General features: G+C 42.9%; 1 protein-coding gene across 1 annotated transcript in view; it reads right to left on the reverse strand.

The window, feature by feature from the left end:
• LOC122791714 (trans-1,2-dihydrobenzene-1,2-diol dehydrogenase-like) overlaps positions 1–19,462 on the reverse strand; it is a 607,543-nt gene that overhangs the window by 156,928 nt on the left and 431,153 nt on the right. Inside the window, exon 5 of the mRNA XM_044059611.1 lies at positions 11,985–12,109. Within this exon, the coding sequence (XP_043915546.1) occupies positions 11,985–12,109 (125 nt within the window). The remainder of the gene's footprint in view (positions 1–11,984; positions 12,110–19,462) is intronic.

The following is a 19,462-nucleotide window of genomic DNA, read 5'->3' on the forward strand; positions in this document are numbered from 1 at the left end:
GGTTCTTCAGAGGTAGTTGCTGAAGATGCAATGCCATCATAAATAGCCACTTCTGTGTGAGAATCCTGTCCTCTGCAATATCATGATGCACAGAAATAGCAAACAAATGCACCCTGACCTTAAATTAACCAAGGCCCAAATCATACAGATGCCTGTGTTAGGTCAGAATCAGTTGTAAACCGACAACTTGATCAGTACTGATTGCTGCTCCAGTTATATGAAGAATCAGAGTAAATCTGCAAAATGTCAGACTTCCTGGGAACTTCAGACACATCTGACACCCCTACAGGAAGATACAGCAGAATCAGAGGTCTATAACATGAGGCAAGGCCGATGGTGCAGCTGTTATAAAGACTGGAGAGGATTCTTGTCTAGATCCTGCTGACTTTCCTGCATTGCTAACGACATCTGAATCTGAAATAAGATAATTTTTCAGCACGGCAGGATGCACAAAATAATTAGTTTCAGTCTTTTCTTTTTTTCTGTAAATTTTACAGCTGAACATAAAATCAGACAGACATGAGGAAAAGTAAACCAGAATAGCACTTGTTATGGCGTTAAGAATGCATCTGCTGTTAACGCCTCCTTGCCTAACTACAAGAACTGAAGTATGTTTTGGGTGGTAAATATGTAAAACTCTGGAGTGCCCTAACACGACTCCTGATTCCACAGCTCCAGGAGAAAACAGGAAGGAGCTGGGTAGGTCCACCAGCAGATTCACTTTACATTAAGATGAGGACTGTCAAGAATAAAACCACTGTGCCCCACGTTATGCATCACCTCTCTACACAGGAAGCAAGACCATATACGCATTCTTACCAATCTTTCATCACACTATCTGTACATTTTCTACACTTGCCCTCTCCCCTTTCTTAGGAGGGGACCTGTGTCATTTTTTTTCCCTTAGGATAGGAGACTTTGTCCTATTTAATTGTGTTTTATTTTTCTTTTATTAACAATTTTATTAACAATACATCATTGGTGTCTCCTCATACTTTATTGTATCCCATGCATTCACCTGTCAAACTGTATGTGTATATATATATACATATATATATATATATATATATATATATGTATATATAGATATATAGATATATATACATACCTGTTTAAAATTACATTTCTATTAGCGTTTTATTTGATGTTATTTAACTCTCAGGAGCTTTTCTTCCTGGGCCTCCACTGAAACAAGTATTTATTACCCAGTCAAACTTCGCCGGTAGGCAAATATCAATCAATCCAGCAATAAATAAATAAATAACTGCACGGTCCCTTGCTTATTTATATAAACAGACAACAGACTTGCAACTTGTATATGTTCTAGAAGTCAGAACCAAAGTAATCCTGAACAGAATAATCTGTTAGGCATTCCCAAAACACTTGCTACAGTTCTGTCTGTCCAGCTAACATCCTGACCATCTGACCTAGCTCATCATCAAGTGGTGATTAGTTGACAGCTCACCAACTTTCTATGAGTCAGCGAACAGAACTTACATTCTCAGGCCTGATGACAAGACTAAAAAATTAACAACTGACCTTTGGGTAGAGGTGCAACTCTAGAACAGTAGACAGACAAACCCTGATTATGTAATCTGATTCTAGAACCACTGCATATGGAAAACAAAAAAAAGGATCTCGCTGGTGCCATTCAATCCCCCTATACAAGCTCTGGCTCCCTCCTCAGCAGTGAAGTGAGATTCCATATCCAAAGAGCTACTTTTTCTTGCAAGGGCCTGCTGTATCATTCATTGCCAGGGCCTGCTGCATCATCCATCCAGCTCCTGCTTGTCACCTGTCTCTACACCTGAACCCATCCTTTGCCTTGCAGTTGGTGCACCCACAAGGGAGCACTACACAACTTATCTGATCAGAGCCTGACCACACTATATAGGTCACCCAGCCACCAGGTATTTACAGCGAACATCACCCCAAAGCCTGGCTCCAGGACTGGGTCCTTGCATCCTTGTTCCAGGGAAGGTTCTGTTCTATCAAAGAACCATCTATGGGGGTGTCATGTTGTGTTTTTTTTTTTAGTCTGCCCCCTCCTCTTGGACCAGTATACCAACTGTGACCCTTCCAGGAATACAAAGCTTAATTCGACACAGTTGTAAAAAATGACAGGTTCAATCAAACATCTCCACTATGTTTATGCCACACTTCCAGTAGAAGGCAAAATTCAACAAGGCTGTATACATCTCTGGATTACAACAATGTCACAATCCCAGGAGTGAGAGGTCAGGGATGTGAATACTGAAAGGCTCCTATCCAAGACTTCAGCAGTTGAGGATGATGAAGGAGAAGTCTGTAACATGGCCAGAGCTAGCCATGACGGTAAGCCAAGAATGAGCTATCTGACCACAGAAGTGAAAGAATCTGTCAAGTTAAGGGAAAAGCTCTTACAGAGATCCTTTGCTAATATTGCCTGGATCTTCCTTACAGGTTAAGAAAGGCCAAGAAATCAGCAGTTCTGGCAGTTGCTGAAGTTGATAGTCTACCCTAGTATAGTTGTGAAAAGAGTTTAGTGAAGCCAGACAAAATGACTTCTGGATAATCTCAAAGTGGTTCTGGCAAACCAAGTGACCTGAGGGACCAGCAGGATATTAGTAAGTGTTCAGAAATACTAAACATGTGGGCCCATTTTGGGAAGGTAGAAAAGCACTTGGAAGAACCCCTGAGCCTAGTGAATATGCCCTGCTTTGAGGAGACAACACCAGAAGCATCTGGTGGTGGGAATGGGCCATTTCTTTAGAAGAAGTTACTGTGCCAAGATGACAAGGCTACTGCAGCAGAAGAAATAAGTCTAGAAATGCTGAAAGTATTGGATATTGTTGCAGTTTCATGGTTACCATGCCTTTTCAGTTGTATGTGGAAGATGGGAGACAATACCTCTGGGATGATAAACTACAACAGTTGCCCCCATTTTCAAAAAGGGCACAGGAGGGTATCTTCCAGTTATCGTAGTTTCATGTTGCTTAGCCTGAGAAGGTGTATGTCATGGTGTTTTGAAAGAAGACAAGGTCTAATAGCTGAGCCTCTAATTCATGAACAGTACTGCAGATTCTGTATTAGCAGTTTGTCCTTGCAAACATAGTACAGCAGTAATGGTCAGTGCAGTGAATTAGAAGTTATGTACTCACCATAACGTTCCATCTGAGTAGGTGTATTCATTTGTCTGCAACCTGTGGGTTATGGATCCGATATCGGATCCGAACCGGCATGGTTTTCCAGCTATGGATCCAAGCTCTCAGCTCCTCCCCTCACCCATAATGCCCTGCTCTACCCTCATGACCTCAGATCGAGTTTGCCAAAGCAACAACACCCTGAAAAGGGTAACATAGAATATGCAGGAAACTGAAAGGCCAGGGGGATAGGAGGGCGGGATGGTTGCAGACAAATGAATACACCTACTCAGATGGAACGTTATGGTGAGTACATAACTTCTAAATCTGAAGTAGGATATTCATTTGTCTGCAACCTGTGGGACAGAGTCCCCAGCTACCTGAATCTTGGGAAGCCATCATGGAGGAGCGGAGCACAGGCCATGAAGATGGATCTCTGCCCTAGATGATCCAACTTATAGTGGGAAATAAAAGTATGAGATGAAGCCCACGTGGCTGCTGCACAAATATCATCTAGAGGAATCCTAGCCTTGAAGGCTGCCGAGGTAGATACTGACCGGGTTGAATGGGCATGAACACCCTCCGGTGCAGGCCTTCCTGAAGCTTGATAAGCCAATAAGATGCACTGTGAAATCCAGCGGGACAGAGAAACTTTAGAAATTGGCTTGCCCAAATTGAATTTTGCAAAGGAAATAAACAACTGGTCGGATTGCCTATGACCAGCCGTCCTGTTCAGATAAAATCTAAGTTGCCTGTGAACATCTAATGAATGTAGCTTATATTCACCTTTGTTTTCATATTTAGGGAAGAAAACAGGGAGGTTAATGGACTGATTGATGTTTGCTTCAGAAGCGACTTTAGGAAGAAAGGACCGGTTGGTCCTGAGGTAGACACGGTCCGGATGAAATACCAAGTAAGGAGGTTTAGCTGATAATGCTTGAAGCTCAGAAACTCTCTTGGCCGATGTAATGGCTACCAAAAGGCTGTCTTGTAGGACAAGAATTTGAGATCCACCGTAGCCGCTGGCTCGAAAGGAGGCGGTCAAGGCCTGTAGGACCAGAGAGAGGTCCCAAGGAGGAACTGCTTGTTTTATAGGGGCCCTGAGAAGAAAAGTACCTTTAAGAAAAATTTTACACAATTTGGCTGACATAAGAGGATTAGAGTCATGGCCAATGTGATAATGAGAAATTGCCGCCAGTTGTACTTTGACTGTGGAACTGCTGGCACCATCGTTAAAGAGAGTGGTTAGAAAGTCAAGCACTAAAGGAAGAGGAACCGTGAAGGGATTCAGGCCTTGCCGCTCCGCCCACAAAGAAAAACGTTTCCACTTGCTTCAGTAAACCTTTCTAGTGGATGGTTTATGAGCTGCCACCAAAATTGCCTTAACCGGTGACGAAATACCGGGAGTCCTAATCAAGAGTGGAACTGGAGCAGCCAAGCGGTCAGCTTCAGGTTGTCCAGATTCGGAGGAGGAATGCAGGATGGATGGGATATCAGATCCGGGATGGGATCTAGAATCCAAGGAGGATTCACCGAGTGAGACCTTAGGAAGGGGAACCAGATCTGTCGAGGCCAAAACGGAGCAATGAGAATCATACTGCAACCCACCCGAGAGGCTTTCTGAAGAACTTGGAGCATCAGAGGCAAGGGTGGATAAGCATACAGAAGACCGGGTGGCCAAGCATGCACCAGAGCGTCTCTTGGGGTACCTCCGGAGGAGGTATCAGAGAAAAAACTGTCGCACTTGGTGTTTGAGGGAGAGGCAAAAAGATCGCATGAAGGGGTTCCCCACCGTGCGAATATGCGTTCCGCTACTTGACGATTGAGAGACCACTCGTAAGGGGTCAGAATGGTGCGACTGAGCTTGTCCGCTAGGATGTTGGACCGACCCGGAATGTGCGTTGCTATTAGAAAGCGGTTGGTGGAGATTGCCCATTCCCAAACTCTCATGGCTTCTCGACAAAGAGGGTAAGACCTTGTTCACCCTTGCTTGTTGATGTACCAGACAACAGACATGTTGTCCGATTGAATCGCAATTGTTCCCAAGGGAAGAAAGTCCTGAAGTGCTAGCAACGCTAAGAGCACTGCTCTCATCTCTAGAACATTGATATGCAGTAAGGTCTCTGAATCGTCCACGTGCCTTGGGCGGTCCGGCCAAAGTGCCCCCACCCGGGAGGCGGCGTCCGTGGTCACCGTGGCGAGAGGAGAAGCACAAAATGGGCGGCCTTTGTGGAGATCCGGGGAGTGGAGCCACCACAAGAGGGACCGCTTGCAAGCCTTGCTGATCGCTATGGGATGATGCATGGGGAGAGCAAGGTATGACCACTGTACTAAGAGCGTCCACTGTAGAATGCGCATATTGAGCCTGGCAAGAGGAAGAAGTGCTATAGCCGATGCCATGGACCCTAGAGCCCTCAGGACCAACTCCGCCGGAACAGAACTTGAATGGAGAATGGCCCGCACCTGGAGCTGCAGATTTTGAACTCTGTCCGCAGTGAGGAAGGCTCGTAGACTCCTTGTGTCTAGCCTGGCCCCTATATGCCAGAAGTCTAAATCTCAAAATGCACGCACTCGAGGCCCTTCTCAGTATGGAGAACATCGATGTCTGTGCAGTGACAGAAACCTGGTTCAAGGCTCCTGAGAGCACCCCAGCACTATCAGGTTTTACCTCTTATCATGCGTTCCGGCCCCAAAATCCGGACAATACCAAGAAAGGAGGGGGGGTATCCATATTCATCAAAGACACCCACACCTCAAGACTGGTGGCAACGATGCATCGGAGACCATCCAGGTGCAATTAACCATAGGCAAGACTGCTCTGCAAATTGTAGCATGTTACAGGCCACCCTCACAAACTCAGGAACCTCACATGGCCTTCCTGAAAACACTAGAGGGATAAATGTATCACCAAACACCATCATACTAGGTGACTTCAATTACCCTAATATAGACTGGGAACACTACTCAAGCCCAAACACCTAGCCCAAAAGTTCCTGGAATTCATAAACTCAAATGCCATGGAACAACTAGTCACCATCCCACAAGAGGAGAAAACATACTTGATCTCATCATCACGAACATGGGAGCACAATGTTCAACACGGAAGTATACCCCTCACTGGTGAGATCAGATCACAAACTAATCTCGCTGGAGGTCCTCATCCCACCCCACCTGAAATAAAAAGACCACAGTAAAGAACTTCTCGAAGCCGACTTCACACTTCTAAAGACTAGTGTGGTCTCCTTTAAGGCCCCGAGCGGGGAAAACAGTACTCAAGCCGCTGAATCACTTACAAATGCCTTCTACCAGCACCTGCAGGACTGCATGGATAAGGCAATCCCAAGCAAAACAAAGACTCTTTGTACCAAAGGCAAGCGTCCAGTCTGGTGGACCCCAGCCATAAACAAACTCTACAACAAAGGAGGAAGCTACTACAAGATAGAGCAAAATCCTTAAAAGGTAAGACACCCTTGATCACTATAAGTAAAAACTAAGAGCTCTCATAAAATCATCCAAAGCAAATTTTGAGAGAAAAATAGCTAAAGACTCAAAAGACAATCATAAGGCCTTCTTTAGCTATGTTAGAAACCTAGGAGGAACCTCCCAGATATGCTCAGAACTAGTTCAAAATGATGTGAAGATTACTGATCCTACAGACATTGCCAACATACTGGCTGACAGGTTCAGTGCAAACTTCTCCCCTCCCCAAAGGAGAGATATCTATACCAGCGATTGCAGCCCCCAAACATCTCCAAGCCCAAGTGAGAACTGCTCTCTCCAAAGCAAAAACACAGCATCCATGGGACCTGATGGTGTCCCGGCTGTGTGCTCCACGAACTCAACGAGGAATTAAACCCACAGCTAGGACAGCTGTTTAATCATAGTCTTACCTCTGGATACGTACCCAGGAGTGGCGCACTGCAACTGTGGTCCCACTTCACAAAGGCGGTGCCTCCACCGACCCTGGAAATTACCGGCCCATTAGCTTGACAAGCCTTATCTGCAAAGCCATGGAGAGGATCATAATGGACCTCATAAATAAAGACATAGGGAATTTGCAGACTTTGGATCCATCCCAGTTTGGCTTTGTCAAAGGCAGATCATGCCTTCTAAACTTGGTTGACTTTTTGAAACAGTCACCAAAGCCATTGATGAGGGAAAGGCAGTCCATACAGCCTACCTCGATCTGGCGAAGGCCTTGATACAATACCCCACTCGGGTATCATTGAAAAACTCATCAGCTTAAATGTTAACCCATACATCACAAGATGGGTTGCAAACTGGCTGAGTGACAGAACCCACAGGGTCAGAGTTGCTGGCGCCATGTCAGACTCAAAGCCTGTCACAAGTGGTGTACCACAGGGCTCAGTCCTGGGCCCACTCTTGTTTGGCATCTACTTTTCAGTACAAGCAAACACAGGAGGGTTATGGCTGACAAAGTTTGCAGATGACTGCAAACTGGGCCATAGTGGAAAACACATCTGACACAGATATCCTTCAGAAGGGTCTCACAGAAGCGGATAACTGGTGCCAGAGCCATGGCCTAAAGTTAAATGCCAAAAATGCATAGTCATACCCTTCGGGAAAAACAAGGTTACCCTAGCTACCAAATAGGTGGCAATCCACTGAGCATAGAAGAAGTTATCAGGGACCTGGGGACCCAGGTTGATAGTAGTCTGTCATTCGACACCCATGTAGCTAAAGTAGTTAGGAAGACCTTCTACATTGCCCACCTTATCATGAAGGGATTCTCATCTAGATCAAGGGAGGTCATAGTCTCCTATACTCATCACTCATCAGACCAATGATTGAGTACAATGCCCCATTGAATGTATCTGACCCGACACTTGCAGCAGCTGGAGAGGCCACAAAGTTCCTCACCAAAAGGATAAAGGGTCTCAAACATCTGTCCTATGCTGCCTGACTGAAAGAACTCCAGCTCTATTCAGTCGCCACCGCTTGCTCAGAGGTGACCTTTGCCTAACATACAAGGCCATGTCAAACCCAGATTTGATGAATATGCTTCACCTCAAAAATCTAGATCCGTCAGAGCCACAAGGGCGGGAGACTTAAACCTCGACATGGCTATTAATAGGGGCTGGAGGATAGATTCATCACCCAAAGACTCCTATGCTGTGGAATAAAATCCCGGTATATGTGAGGCAGAGCACCTCGCTGGCCTTGTTCAAGAGAAATCTTGACCAATGGATGGGAGATCGCAGATATACCCCAGGGATTACCTCAGTGTCACTGCTCAACAGAGGCACAGCAAAATAATGGGTATAGTTCCCCATACTAAAGGGGTGGCGTAAGCCACAAAACTATGGGCTAGGCTTGTAAATGCCCTCGGGCAGATAGCCTAGTATGAACCTATGAACCTATGAACCTATAAAATCTAAGAGCTGTGTGGGCGCCAGGTTGGATTTCTTTGTATTTATTGTGATGCCCAGAAAAGGAGCAAGATGGAGAAAGGAGTCTCGCGCCAATAAAAGTAGATGCCTTGTTGGGGTGGTAAGAAGCCAGTCGTCCAGGTAGGGAAAGACCTGCACCCCCTGAAGCCTCAGGTGGGCCGCTACCACTGCTAATACTTTGGTGAACACCCTGGGGGCTGTGGTGAGACCAAAGGGAAGGACCCGGAACTGGTAGTGACTGGCTCCCAGCCGGAAGCGGAGAAACCTCCTGGGCGCCTGTCCATCAGGATGTGGTAGTCTGGCGTCCTTGAGGTCTATCGAGCACATCCAGTGATTTTCTCCCAGAAGGGGGAGAATAGATTGCAGAGTGACCATTCGGAATTTTTCTTTGGGGACTGCCAGATTCAAGAGAGAGAGGTCTAGGATTGGTCTTAGTTCCCCCGTCTTCTTTGGCACTAAAGAATCTGGAGTAGAACCCTGATCCGATCTGGTCTGGGGGGACGGGCTGGATGGCTCTTTTCTTTAGCAGATGGCCAATTTCTGCCAAAGCGGCCTCCCGTTGACCGGGTGGGACGTCTGGGAGGGACTTGGAAGGTGAAGGAAAGGGATGCGATATCCTCTGGATATGATTTGGAGAACCCAGCGGTCCGATGTTATGGACTCCCATGCCGCTAGGTGCCCGGCGTCCCCGACTGCCACCAGAGTGGAGCAGTCGGGGAACCCCTCAGGGTTGCTGCGCGGGCCGTTCAGAGAAAGGTTCCCTGGACCCGAAGTTTCTGGGAGCCCCTCTGCCTCTAGGGCGGCGTCCTCCCTGTCCTCCTCTGCCACGGAAGGACTGGTTGTCCGGAGCAGGCTGGGACTGCTGCGACTTCCGGAACCACATCTTCTTCTGACCCTTTTGGTTCCTAGAGTAGGGCCTCTGGGGTGCAGAGAAGCGGATTCCGGCAGACAGCGTCTTCCGTCCTTTTCGCTCTGGGTCAGCGTCTGTGAGCGGTTTTGCCAAACAGAGCAGAACCATCAAAGGCGTTGCAAAGCGGCGCTTTGAAGGGCTCAGAAAAATCGCAGTGGACGGAGCCAGGCCTGGCGTCTAGTGACCAGTCCTGTCCCGCAGCTCTGGCGGCCTTCCGTTGCATGGGAGAGTAGCCGCATAAGTATTAGTAACTGACCTAAGAGTGGCCATACGGGTGGAGTGCAGAACCCTGTCCTCCTCGAAATGGACTCGGGGATGCAGCGTATTCTTTAATAAGATCTCGCTGCATCCTAATGACATGTGCCAAATAGTCCAGCCCTTACCGAGAAGGTCGCTGAACTAAACATCCGCTTCCCCAAGCGGTCCATCATCGAGACTCCTTGCTCGGGGGGTGGACTGAGGACTCTCCTGAGCCAGTTCCCTCTTGGTGGCCGCCGTCAACATGGCATCTACGGAGGCCCTTACTCCAATGGGCCCGGTCGGATGGCGGACTAAGGATCCTATCTGGTCTCTTGGGAATTGGCTCCACGGTGTCGGTTCCTTCCACGCCCTGGTGGTAATAAGGTCCACCAGGGGTCGGCAGGGGACACCCAAGAGGTAAACGGGCCCGCTTCAAATGCCTCCAAGAACACGGACTCGTCCGAGGAAGACTTGGGGCAGACCACCCCCTTATCACGGAGCATTTCCATGATGTCTCCAAATGAGACATCCTCGGGGTGACCGTGGGGAGCCTTCCCTTCCTCCAAGTCCGTGTCTTCTGTGAGAGACTCGGGAGTCAATGTGCCTCCTTTTGCGTATGCTTGCGAGGGACATCCTCTGGGGGCTGTCAGAGGAGTCCTCACAAGCAGCAATTTGTTCCATAGGAGCAACTTGGGGCACAAGCGGGCTGTCCCAGGGGCGGATGGTGGAAGCCTGGCCCAGTGCAGAGGGAGGCGGGGCGGGCGGAACAAGTGCCGGGGTCGGAGACCCTCAACAGAGCCCTCTCCACTACATCAAAAGCGAAGGGAGCCGACCTCGACCAAAGGATCCGACAATCGGCTCCCCTCGGATCGAAGAGTGGACCGGGCAGCGCCAAAGTGTTCGGATCCGAAGGACAGTGCGCTCCGACACAGATGGTGCCGAAGGAGCACTGATCCCCGGATCGAGGCTCGGATCCAGGCTCCGAGAGGTCGGATCCGGCACTCGAGGGCAGGGTCGGATCCGGTACCAAGTACTATCGGCGCCGACCCACCCCGGCTCGAAGCTGCTCGGCTCCAGCTGCTCGAACCCGGATAGCGGGTCGGAGAAGGAGCAATAGGCTTAAAAGGGTGTTGAGCTCCCCAGAGGGGAGGCAAGAGCACTCCCATCTGCATCTGGGCCTGGATGAATCTTCTCATCATCCGGTCCAGATCAGCATCTGAAAGGCTATATGTAGATCTCGGCGAGGCTACGAGGTAGGCCTGGAGTGCCTCCTCGATAGCCTCGGAGATCGGGTCTCCTCCTCCTCAGGACCCGGTGAAAGCACACAGGGGACCGGAGCCGAAGGAGGAGACCGAGCCGAGCACGGAGCCGGGGAGAAGCCGCTTGGCTGGCGGGGCGAAACAGAGGTCTCGGCCCGCCGCTTGTGGTGCTTCTCCCTCCGGTCCTTTTTCCTAGCATCCCTCTCCTCTCCAGAAACGGGAGGTTGAGTCCCAGGAGCAGGAGGGGGTGCCACGGAGGAATAACTGAACCACGGTTGCTCCCGAAGGAGGCGGAGGCGAGCAGTCCGGCGGTAAAGACCCGCCAAGACAAGCTTGGACCTCCGCTCCTCAGTGCCCTGGGGTTGAACCCTGCACAAATGGAGCATCCAGATGTGAGGTGTTCAACCCCAGGCACTAACACGAGTGTGGCCATCAGCGGGAGAGCTTATGGCCACACTCGAGCATTTAGAAAAACAGATTTGGGCTGATCAGCCATCCAAATCTATAAAGCTACTAAAATAAAGTAACTAAAACTAATACAGACACACAGGCCCAACACACACACTCACGCCAACAGAGGGAGGGAAAAAATACTTAATTTAACTCTAAATAAAACTATCAAAGAGGGAAACCTAAACTTTCACACAAAAATGCACAAAAAACTTTAAATTTTCTGAATTAACAGATAAGAAACTAGCACTTAGCTGAGAGCTATGAATACCAATCCAGTCACCAGCTGACAAACGAGATCTGGGGTCATGAGGGTAGAGCAGGGCATTATGGGTGAGGGGAGGAGCTGAGAGCTTGGATCCATAGCTGGAAAACCATGCCGGTTCGGATCCGATATCGGATCCATAACCCACAGGTTGCAGACAAATGAATATCCTACTTCAGATCATGTCTTTTATGGACACAGAGAGAGCACAAAAGTGTCCTAGACAGATAAACTGCAATAATTAAATGTTTCCTAATACAGAAAGCAAAACTGTCAGAAACGTTACAGTGAAATGTCAAGCCTTTTTTGAACCATGCAACAACTTACCTCAATGTATCCCTTTGCACCAATTATCAATGCTCTGCTGGGCAGCTGAGTAACTCCAGTGCACAAACAAGTTGCCAAACCCTTGGATGGAAATTTTAAAACTATTGACATCATTTCATCCACACCTGCAAGTGTAATGGAGATCAATTATTCTGGCAAAAATTGAGCATTCTACAAAACCTTACATGATCAGTCACAAAGGGTATTAAGCCTTACACGCACATCTTGCTGTATAAAAGTATGCATTTCTTTAGTATCTAAAAGCAAGTTTTTCTTTCTCACACTTAACATTTTAGGTGCTATTACATATTTTGTACATGCAGAAAAATGTAAAACTCAGCTTTGATGCAAAATGATAGTATGCGATATTGCTAACAGTCTGCACAAAACTTGCAAACTGTCCTCTTTTGGCTCACCACAGTGATAAAGCATTTTGCTCGAGAGAGACAGCAGCCTTTTCCTGGTACAAAACTGAATGACCAACCAGGGAAGGTGGAATGAAATAAAGAAAAAACATCTAAACTGCCAAAGGTAATAAGAGATTAAAAAATGAAGGGGAAGCCATAAACAGGGACTCAAATTTATATTCCCGGGTATTGTTTTTTCAACCTTTTTTCCCCTTCTAGGAATTTTCTTTCCTGGGGTTTTGTTAATTTTCCTTAAATTCTTTAAAAACCCCAAAAATTTCCAAAAAGGTATCTTCAAAAAAACCCTAAAAGGTAAAAATTTTTTTTTAAAATTTGTTTTTTGGTATTAAAAAATTTAAAAAAACAAAAAATCCTTCCTCCTCCCCTTTTCCCTTTCCCCTCTTTCTTTTTTTCTCTTTATCCCTTTTCCCCTCCCCCTTTTCCCCTTCTCCTTTTTCCCCTCTCTTTTTTTCCCTTTTTTAAAACTTTCCCAAAATCCCTTTCTGTTTCCTTTCCCCCTTCAAAACCCCTCCCTTTTTTTTTCTTTTTGTCTTTTTTTTTTTTCCCTCTTCTTTTTTTCCTCCCCTTTTTTTTTTCTTTGTTTCCGTTTTTTTTTTGGGTCCCCAAAAACCCCTTTTTTTTTTTCTTTTTGGGGGGGTTTTTCCTCTTTTTTTAAAAAAAACCCCTTTTCTCCCCAAATTCTAATATTCTTTCCTTTTTCCCCTTTTTTCCTTTTTTTTTTCTGTTTTTTTTAAAAAAAATACGTTTTTTTTTCCCCCCCCTTTTTAAAAACCTCCCCTTTTTTTTTTTCAAAGTTAATTTTTTCTTTTTGTTTTATTTATTTTGTTTTATTTTTTTTATATCTTTATATTTTTATTTTTGTAAGTTATTTTTTTTTTTTGTTTTTTTTTTTTTTTTTAAAAAAAAAAAAAAATTTTTTTTTTTATTTTTTTTTAAAATTTTTTTTATTTTTTAAATTTAATAAAATTTTTTAAAATATTTTTTAAACATTTTTTCATTTTTTTTTTTTTTTTTTTTTTTTAAAAAAAAAAAAATTTTTTTTAAAAAAAAATTAATAAATATTGAAAAAAATTAAATTTTAAAAAAAAATTTTAACAAAAATTTTTTTTTTTTTTATTTTTTTTTTTTTATTTTAAACATTTTTTTTTTTTTTTTTTTTTTTTTTTTTTTTTTTTTTTTTTAAATTTTTTTTTAAAACATTTATTATTTTTTTTCTTTTTTTAAATTTTTTTTTTTTTTTGCTAATTTTTTTTTTTTTTTCCCAAAAAAAAAACTTTTTTTTTTTTTTTCCCCAAAAATTTTTTTTATTTTTATTTTTTTTTTTTTTTTTTTTTTTTTTTTTTTTTTTTTTTTTTTTTTAAACCTTTTTTTTTTGGTTTTTTTTCTTTCTTTTTAATTTAAATTTTTTCTTAAAATATTTTTTTTTAAATTTTTTTTTTAAAAAAAAACCAAAAATAAAAAACAATAAATTTATTTTTTTCAAAATTTTTTTTCCTTAATTTTTAATAAAAATTTAAAAATTTAAAAATATAAAAAAAAAATTTTTAAAAAATTAATTAAATTTTTATCTTAAATTTCAAAATTATTATTTAAAAATCAAAAATTTAAATTTTAAAAACATTTTTTAAAAAAATTATTATTTCTACAAAAATTTTTTCCCTCCAAAATAATAATTTCCTTCAAAAATTAAATTTAAAAATTTTACCCCGGAAAAAATTAAATTATTTTAAATAATTTTAAAAAAAAAAAAATATAAACCAAAAAAATAAAAAAAAATTTTAAAATTTATTTTTTTAAAAATTTAAAATTTTTTAAAAAAACAACCCCAAAAAAAATTTTAAATTATTTAATAAAATTAAATTTTTTCTCAAAATAAAAAAAACAACAAATTTTTAAATTTAAATTTTTTTACCCCTAAAAAAAACAATCCAGGATAAATTCAAAAAATTCCCACTTAAAATAATATTTTATTTTATAATAAAAAAATTTTCCATATATAAAAAAATTTTAAATTTTTAATTTCCAAAATATTATATTTAATAATAAAATAATAAAATAAAACCACATATATTTTTAAATTTCTTTTTGCCCCAAATAAAAAAAATTAATTTAAACATTTTTAAATTACCTATTTAATTAATATAATTTTATTATTTTTCTAAAAAAAAAATTATTTAATTCAATAAAATTAAATTTTATAAATAAAATTTTATAAAAATTTTAAAACCCAAAATTAAATAATTTTAATTATATTTATATTAAAAACAAAATTTTTAATAATAAAAATATTAAAATTTAAACTAATATTTTCTAACAACAACCCAAGAGAAATTTGCTTAATATGGGGTCTCATTTGCAACACTCCTTTCAGAAATCAGAAATTGTTTGACCACAAACAGAATAAGGGGGGATCCATAGGCAGACATGCTGATGCACTTTGATGAAAGTAGCTCACACAAATATTGGACAACCACAGGTGCTACTTCCCTTTCGGGACCCCTAGTATGGGCAAGGCACCCACGAGAAAATCTCTTCCCTTTCGGGACCCCTAGTATGGGGCAAGGCACCCGCTAGAAGATCTCTTCCATTTGCCAACATAAGACATTCTAGTAGTAGGTCTTCTTGTCTTCTTCAGTACCCACTGCACATCCTTGCTAAAAGGTGCCTAAAATGGATTAAAATTTAATCATACAGGCCATCAGTTGTAACAGAATGATGTCCGAGTGTATCTAACTCCCCTTATGCTGTGGAAGTTGATCCAGTCTGTGAGGAAGCTTGTGGTAATTGCCCTTAGCCAATTCCATAAAAATGGAGAACCAATTCTGCCTGGGCCAAAAGGGAGTCATCAATATTTTTGCTAATTCTTTCTGAATCTTTAGAAATTTCTTGGAGATCATTGGTGAGAGTAGAAAAGCCTACAGAAGCATTCCTGACCAAGGGAATGACACAGCATCATTCGCCATACTTGGCTGCAAGGATTTCTCTAGAATTTAGTGGTCTGTTTTGTAGAAAGGTGACTATATTTACTTGAGGTGCTCCTCACATCTGGATCAAGTCCTGAAACATGTTTGTAATGAGTTTACATTTGTGAGGGCCTGTCCAGGATTTGGTGAGTCTATCTGCCACAATGTTTTGCTCCGATGGAATGTAAGAGGGATGAAAAGTCAGAGAATGCTTAACACCCAACTACCAAGCAATCACTGTCAATCATCAAAGATGGCATGATCTTGTACCCCCTTATCTGTTGAGATACCACATCACTGTCATGTTGCCTATAACCACCTGTAAAGGGCCCGGAGTCCATAGACAGTGCAGAGTTTACAAAGCATGAATCACTTCTAGCAATTAGTTGATGCTTATGTGCTTTGGCCTGTCCAGAGTCCAGCAGACCTTGCACTTTTACTCCCATGGAAACTGCATCCCAAGCATAATCCAAAGAGTCTGCCAAGACAGATTGTACAACCCCTATCAGTGGGCTCTGAAAAGTCTAAGGGGTGTAGGTGCCAGATCCATGATTTTTTTCTCTCATTTGTAAGCTGGCAAGTGCTATCATTAAGATCATGGATGCCACGAGGCCTAGAATCTTGAGAAATTCTCTTGCAGGAGTCTGAAGCTTTTGAGAAAAACTCAGAAAGATCTGTTGGCAAGCTATTACCCTTCCTTTTGGAAGGAAGGACTTCTGCATGAGTATCTATCAGACACCCCAAAAAGACAATTCTGTGAGGGTGTGAGACATGAATTTTTTAGGTTCAAGTGAAATCCCAGATGTAACAGGAGGTCAGACACCTCTGTTAGGGGCTCCATGCATCTGGGAAAAGACTCTGCAGAAATAAGCAAGTGGCCTAAATAAGGAAAAAATTGGATGTCCTGCAATTTTCAGTGAGGACCCACTGGGGCAGTGGAGACCCCAAAGGGTAGTGCAGAGAACCGATAGTGTGAGCCAGAGATAGCAAACCTTAGATACTTCCTGAAACTGTGAGCAATGGGTATGTGATGGTGAGCACATCTGAGATCTAGTGTTACTATAAGACAATGGTCTGGAAGCAGTGCAAGCACTGACTGTAGGGTCAACATCTCGATTTTGGAACTTTGACAGAATGTTGAGAAAAGACAGATCTAACACAGGTTTCCAAGTGTGCTCCTTCTCGAGTCTCAAAACATATCCTGCTATAAAAACATCTGACCATGTGATTTGTAGGTGCTGGCTCTATCAGCCGTGCTTTTGACATATGTTGTAACACTGGTGGAAACAGGTCTATCAGGCTGGGTGGATGAGGGAAATTCCCCTGAAAGGATGAGAAGAGTCCACCCACTGCCAGGTGAATCATTCCTGAATCACTTCAGCATCCATTTGTCTTACAACTGTCTGTCCCCAGGCTAAGGGTCAAGGGTCAGTTGGTGTAAAAGAGTTAGAGAAACTGAGGCAGGAGGTAAGGGTAAGGTGATCAGACTCCCGGTATAGTCATTTATTAGCTGGAGCTTGACTCTTTTGGGAAAGTTACATATTTTCATTGGCTTGGAAAAGTTATTCTCCTGACATTTTCTTTTGGGGGCCTGCTTGTTGTTAGGCTAGGATTTCTGTTTGTTCAGCCCTCTAAAGGACTGAGAGGCAGCCTTGTTAGAGTAGTACATGGGAAACTGAAAGATCCTAGAAACTACATGCATCAATTTATCTCTGTTGCCCCATTGTTTAAGGATCTTTGTAGACACAGGCCCAAATACCAGACCCAGGCTAAGTGGAGAATTAAGAATTTCAAACTGCAAATCATTAGAAAAATGTTCATCATGCAACAAAACAAATCTTCTCAACATAGAAGCAGCAGAAACGCTAGACACAGCGTCAACACAATCACACACACTTCTCAGAGGATATTTAGAAACAATCTGATTTAAATATGACCAGTCTTCTGGAGAGAATGAAGCAGTGAATTATTCCAAACTATAATCACATTTTAGCACAAATTTCCACATATGGCCCTAACAATTCAAGACCGTAAAGCTTAATGTAGAAGCAAACAGTCTCTTACCTTGTTTGTCAGTTGACTTGCCCTCCTTATCAGAGGGTACTGGGTTAGACAAAGCTAAATATTTCTTGTTAGCTGTTGCTGCTGGGCATTACTACAACAGTGTCAGCTGACAGTTAAGAATAAAGACATTTATAATCTGAAGAGATCCTACAGTGCTTATCAGCTTTGGAACTGCAGCCATTGAGTCAGGATCCTCACAGTCATCTTTAAAAGTGTCTTCTGGAGCTGGCAAAATGGGAGGAAAAGGTGCAGAATAATGGATCTCATCCTCCGTTTTTCTCCCACATCCCAAAGACATGCTGTAGGTGGACTGGACACTATAAATTGGCCCTAGGAGTGTGTGTGTGTGTGTGTGTGTGTGTGTGTGTGTGTGTGTGTGTGTGTGTGTGTCTTCTGTGGAAGGTTGGGCGCCGGGCTGGCAACTTGACACTGTAAAACTCCACTGTCAATCATGAGCGGACAGGTGATCCGCTGTGGCGACCCCTAACTGGGAAAAAGCTGAAAAAAGAAGAAGATCCTCTAATAGATCATAAAATTTGCCCAGTTCTGGGGGAGCCCTTGTTTGCTTTCAAGAAAAAGACATCCCAGAGTCTAGCAGCAGTTTCAGCAAAGGAACAAAAAAAATCTCGTCTAGATTAACTTCAGATTCACTATCTGAAGTGTCAAAGTATTGGGTGATGGATTCCCGAGGACAGTCAACACAGACTCTGTTAGAATTCTCATCATCTGAAAACACATCCTGTTCCCCGGCAACACTAGTACTAGAACTGTGAAAAGGCAACCGACCCCCAGAACTGACTGACTGCAAACCACTCTTAGCTAAAGATACAGCATCTGAGTTATATACAGAAACAAGCTGATCATCTGCCCTGTAATTAAGTTTTTGGTTCTTTTTTCTAGCGATATCCCCACTGGGAGCCTACTATCCTTGGCACGAGGTCCTCTTTCCCGAAACAACTCCTATAACTGAAGTGTTTGATTCTCCTATACCTGTAACAGGTACTAGGACAGCCACAGAGGACATGTCTAACTAACCCCTAGTCCATAGCAGTCATTACAGCTACACCAGAGGGAGACAACAGGTATGTGGTCAGTGGAACCGTCTTTAACCATGTAAGAGTCACTAACTGTAGGCTGCGGCAATAATTTTACTTTTTTTTTCTTTTTAGATACATGCAGATTAGAAGAAGGCCCAGGAATGTTACCCGTTAAGCACAGTAACACTATGAGAAGGTAGGTATTCACTACTAAACACAACAGCACATTTCCCTTCCCCTAGGCATGACAAAAAAAATTCCACACACTAATAAACACAAACAGTACACTGAAAATTTTCTCATCAAAAGTTAAACTCAGTCATAAATATCACAAAAAAAGAAGTTATGTTACTCACCTTAATGTTCCATGTGTGCTGCCCATCTTCGCCTTCATTCTTACAAGGTTGGGTTTGGATCCGATCCTCAGATCAGTCTCGGCCTTTATTTTCAAGCTTGAGGCCCTCTGTCAGCTCATGGCTAAAATCCCTATCCCAGCATGAAGTAGAACCATCCCCAGATCTTGCTTTCCCTAATTATAAAGTTATATGTACTACAAGGAAAGATTCAGAGGCTGGTGAAGAAGGACAGAGGTCAAAGTAATCCAATTTGTACAGACCTGGTCTTCTAGGAATAAAAGAAAGGAAGGGGGAAGGAGGGTGGGATGTAAGAATGAAGGCGAAGATGGACAATACACATGGAATGTTATGGTCCATCTGAGCTAAAACAGAATAGCATTAAATATACTGATCCCAAGGATATTGCCAATATCCTGGCAGATCGATTCAGTGCCAACTTCACCCCCCTCTCACCCCCTAAATGACCCATCTCAATACCGGAAAATTGCCAAATTCCGGTAATAACGGCCACACAGGTAAAAAATGCACTCTCCAAAGCTAAGAATACAGCATCCATGGGACCAGATGACATTCCGGGCTGTGTACTACATGAACTACAATATGAACTGGCACCTCACCTAAGTGTCATGT

Source organism: Protopterus annectens, chromosome 17.part0 (genome assembly GCF_019279795.1).
Source record: "Protopterus annectens isolate FY-2018-M chromosome 17.part0, PAN1.0, whole genome shotgun sequence".
NCBI classification, from domain to species: Eukaryota; Metazoa; Chordata; order Ceratodontiformes; family Protopteridae; genus Protopterus; species Protopterus annectens.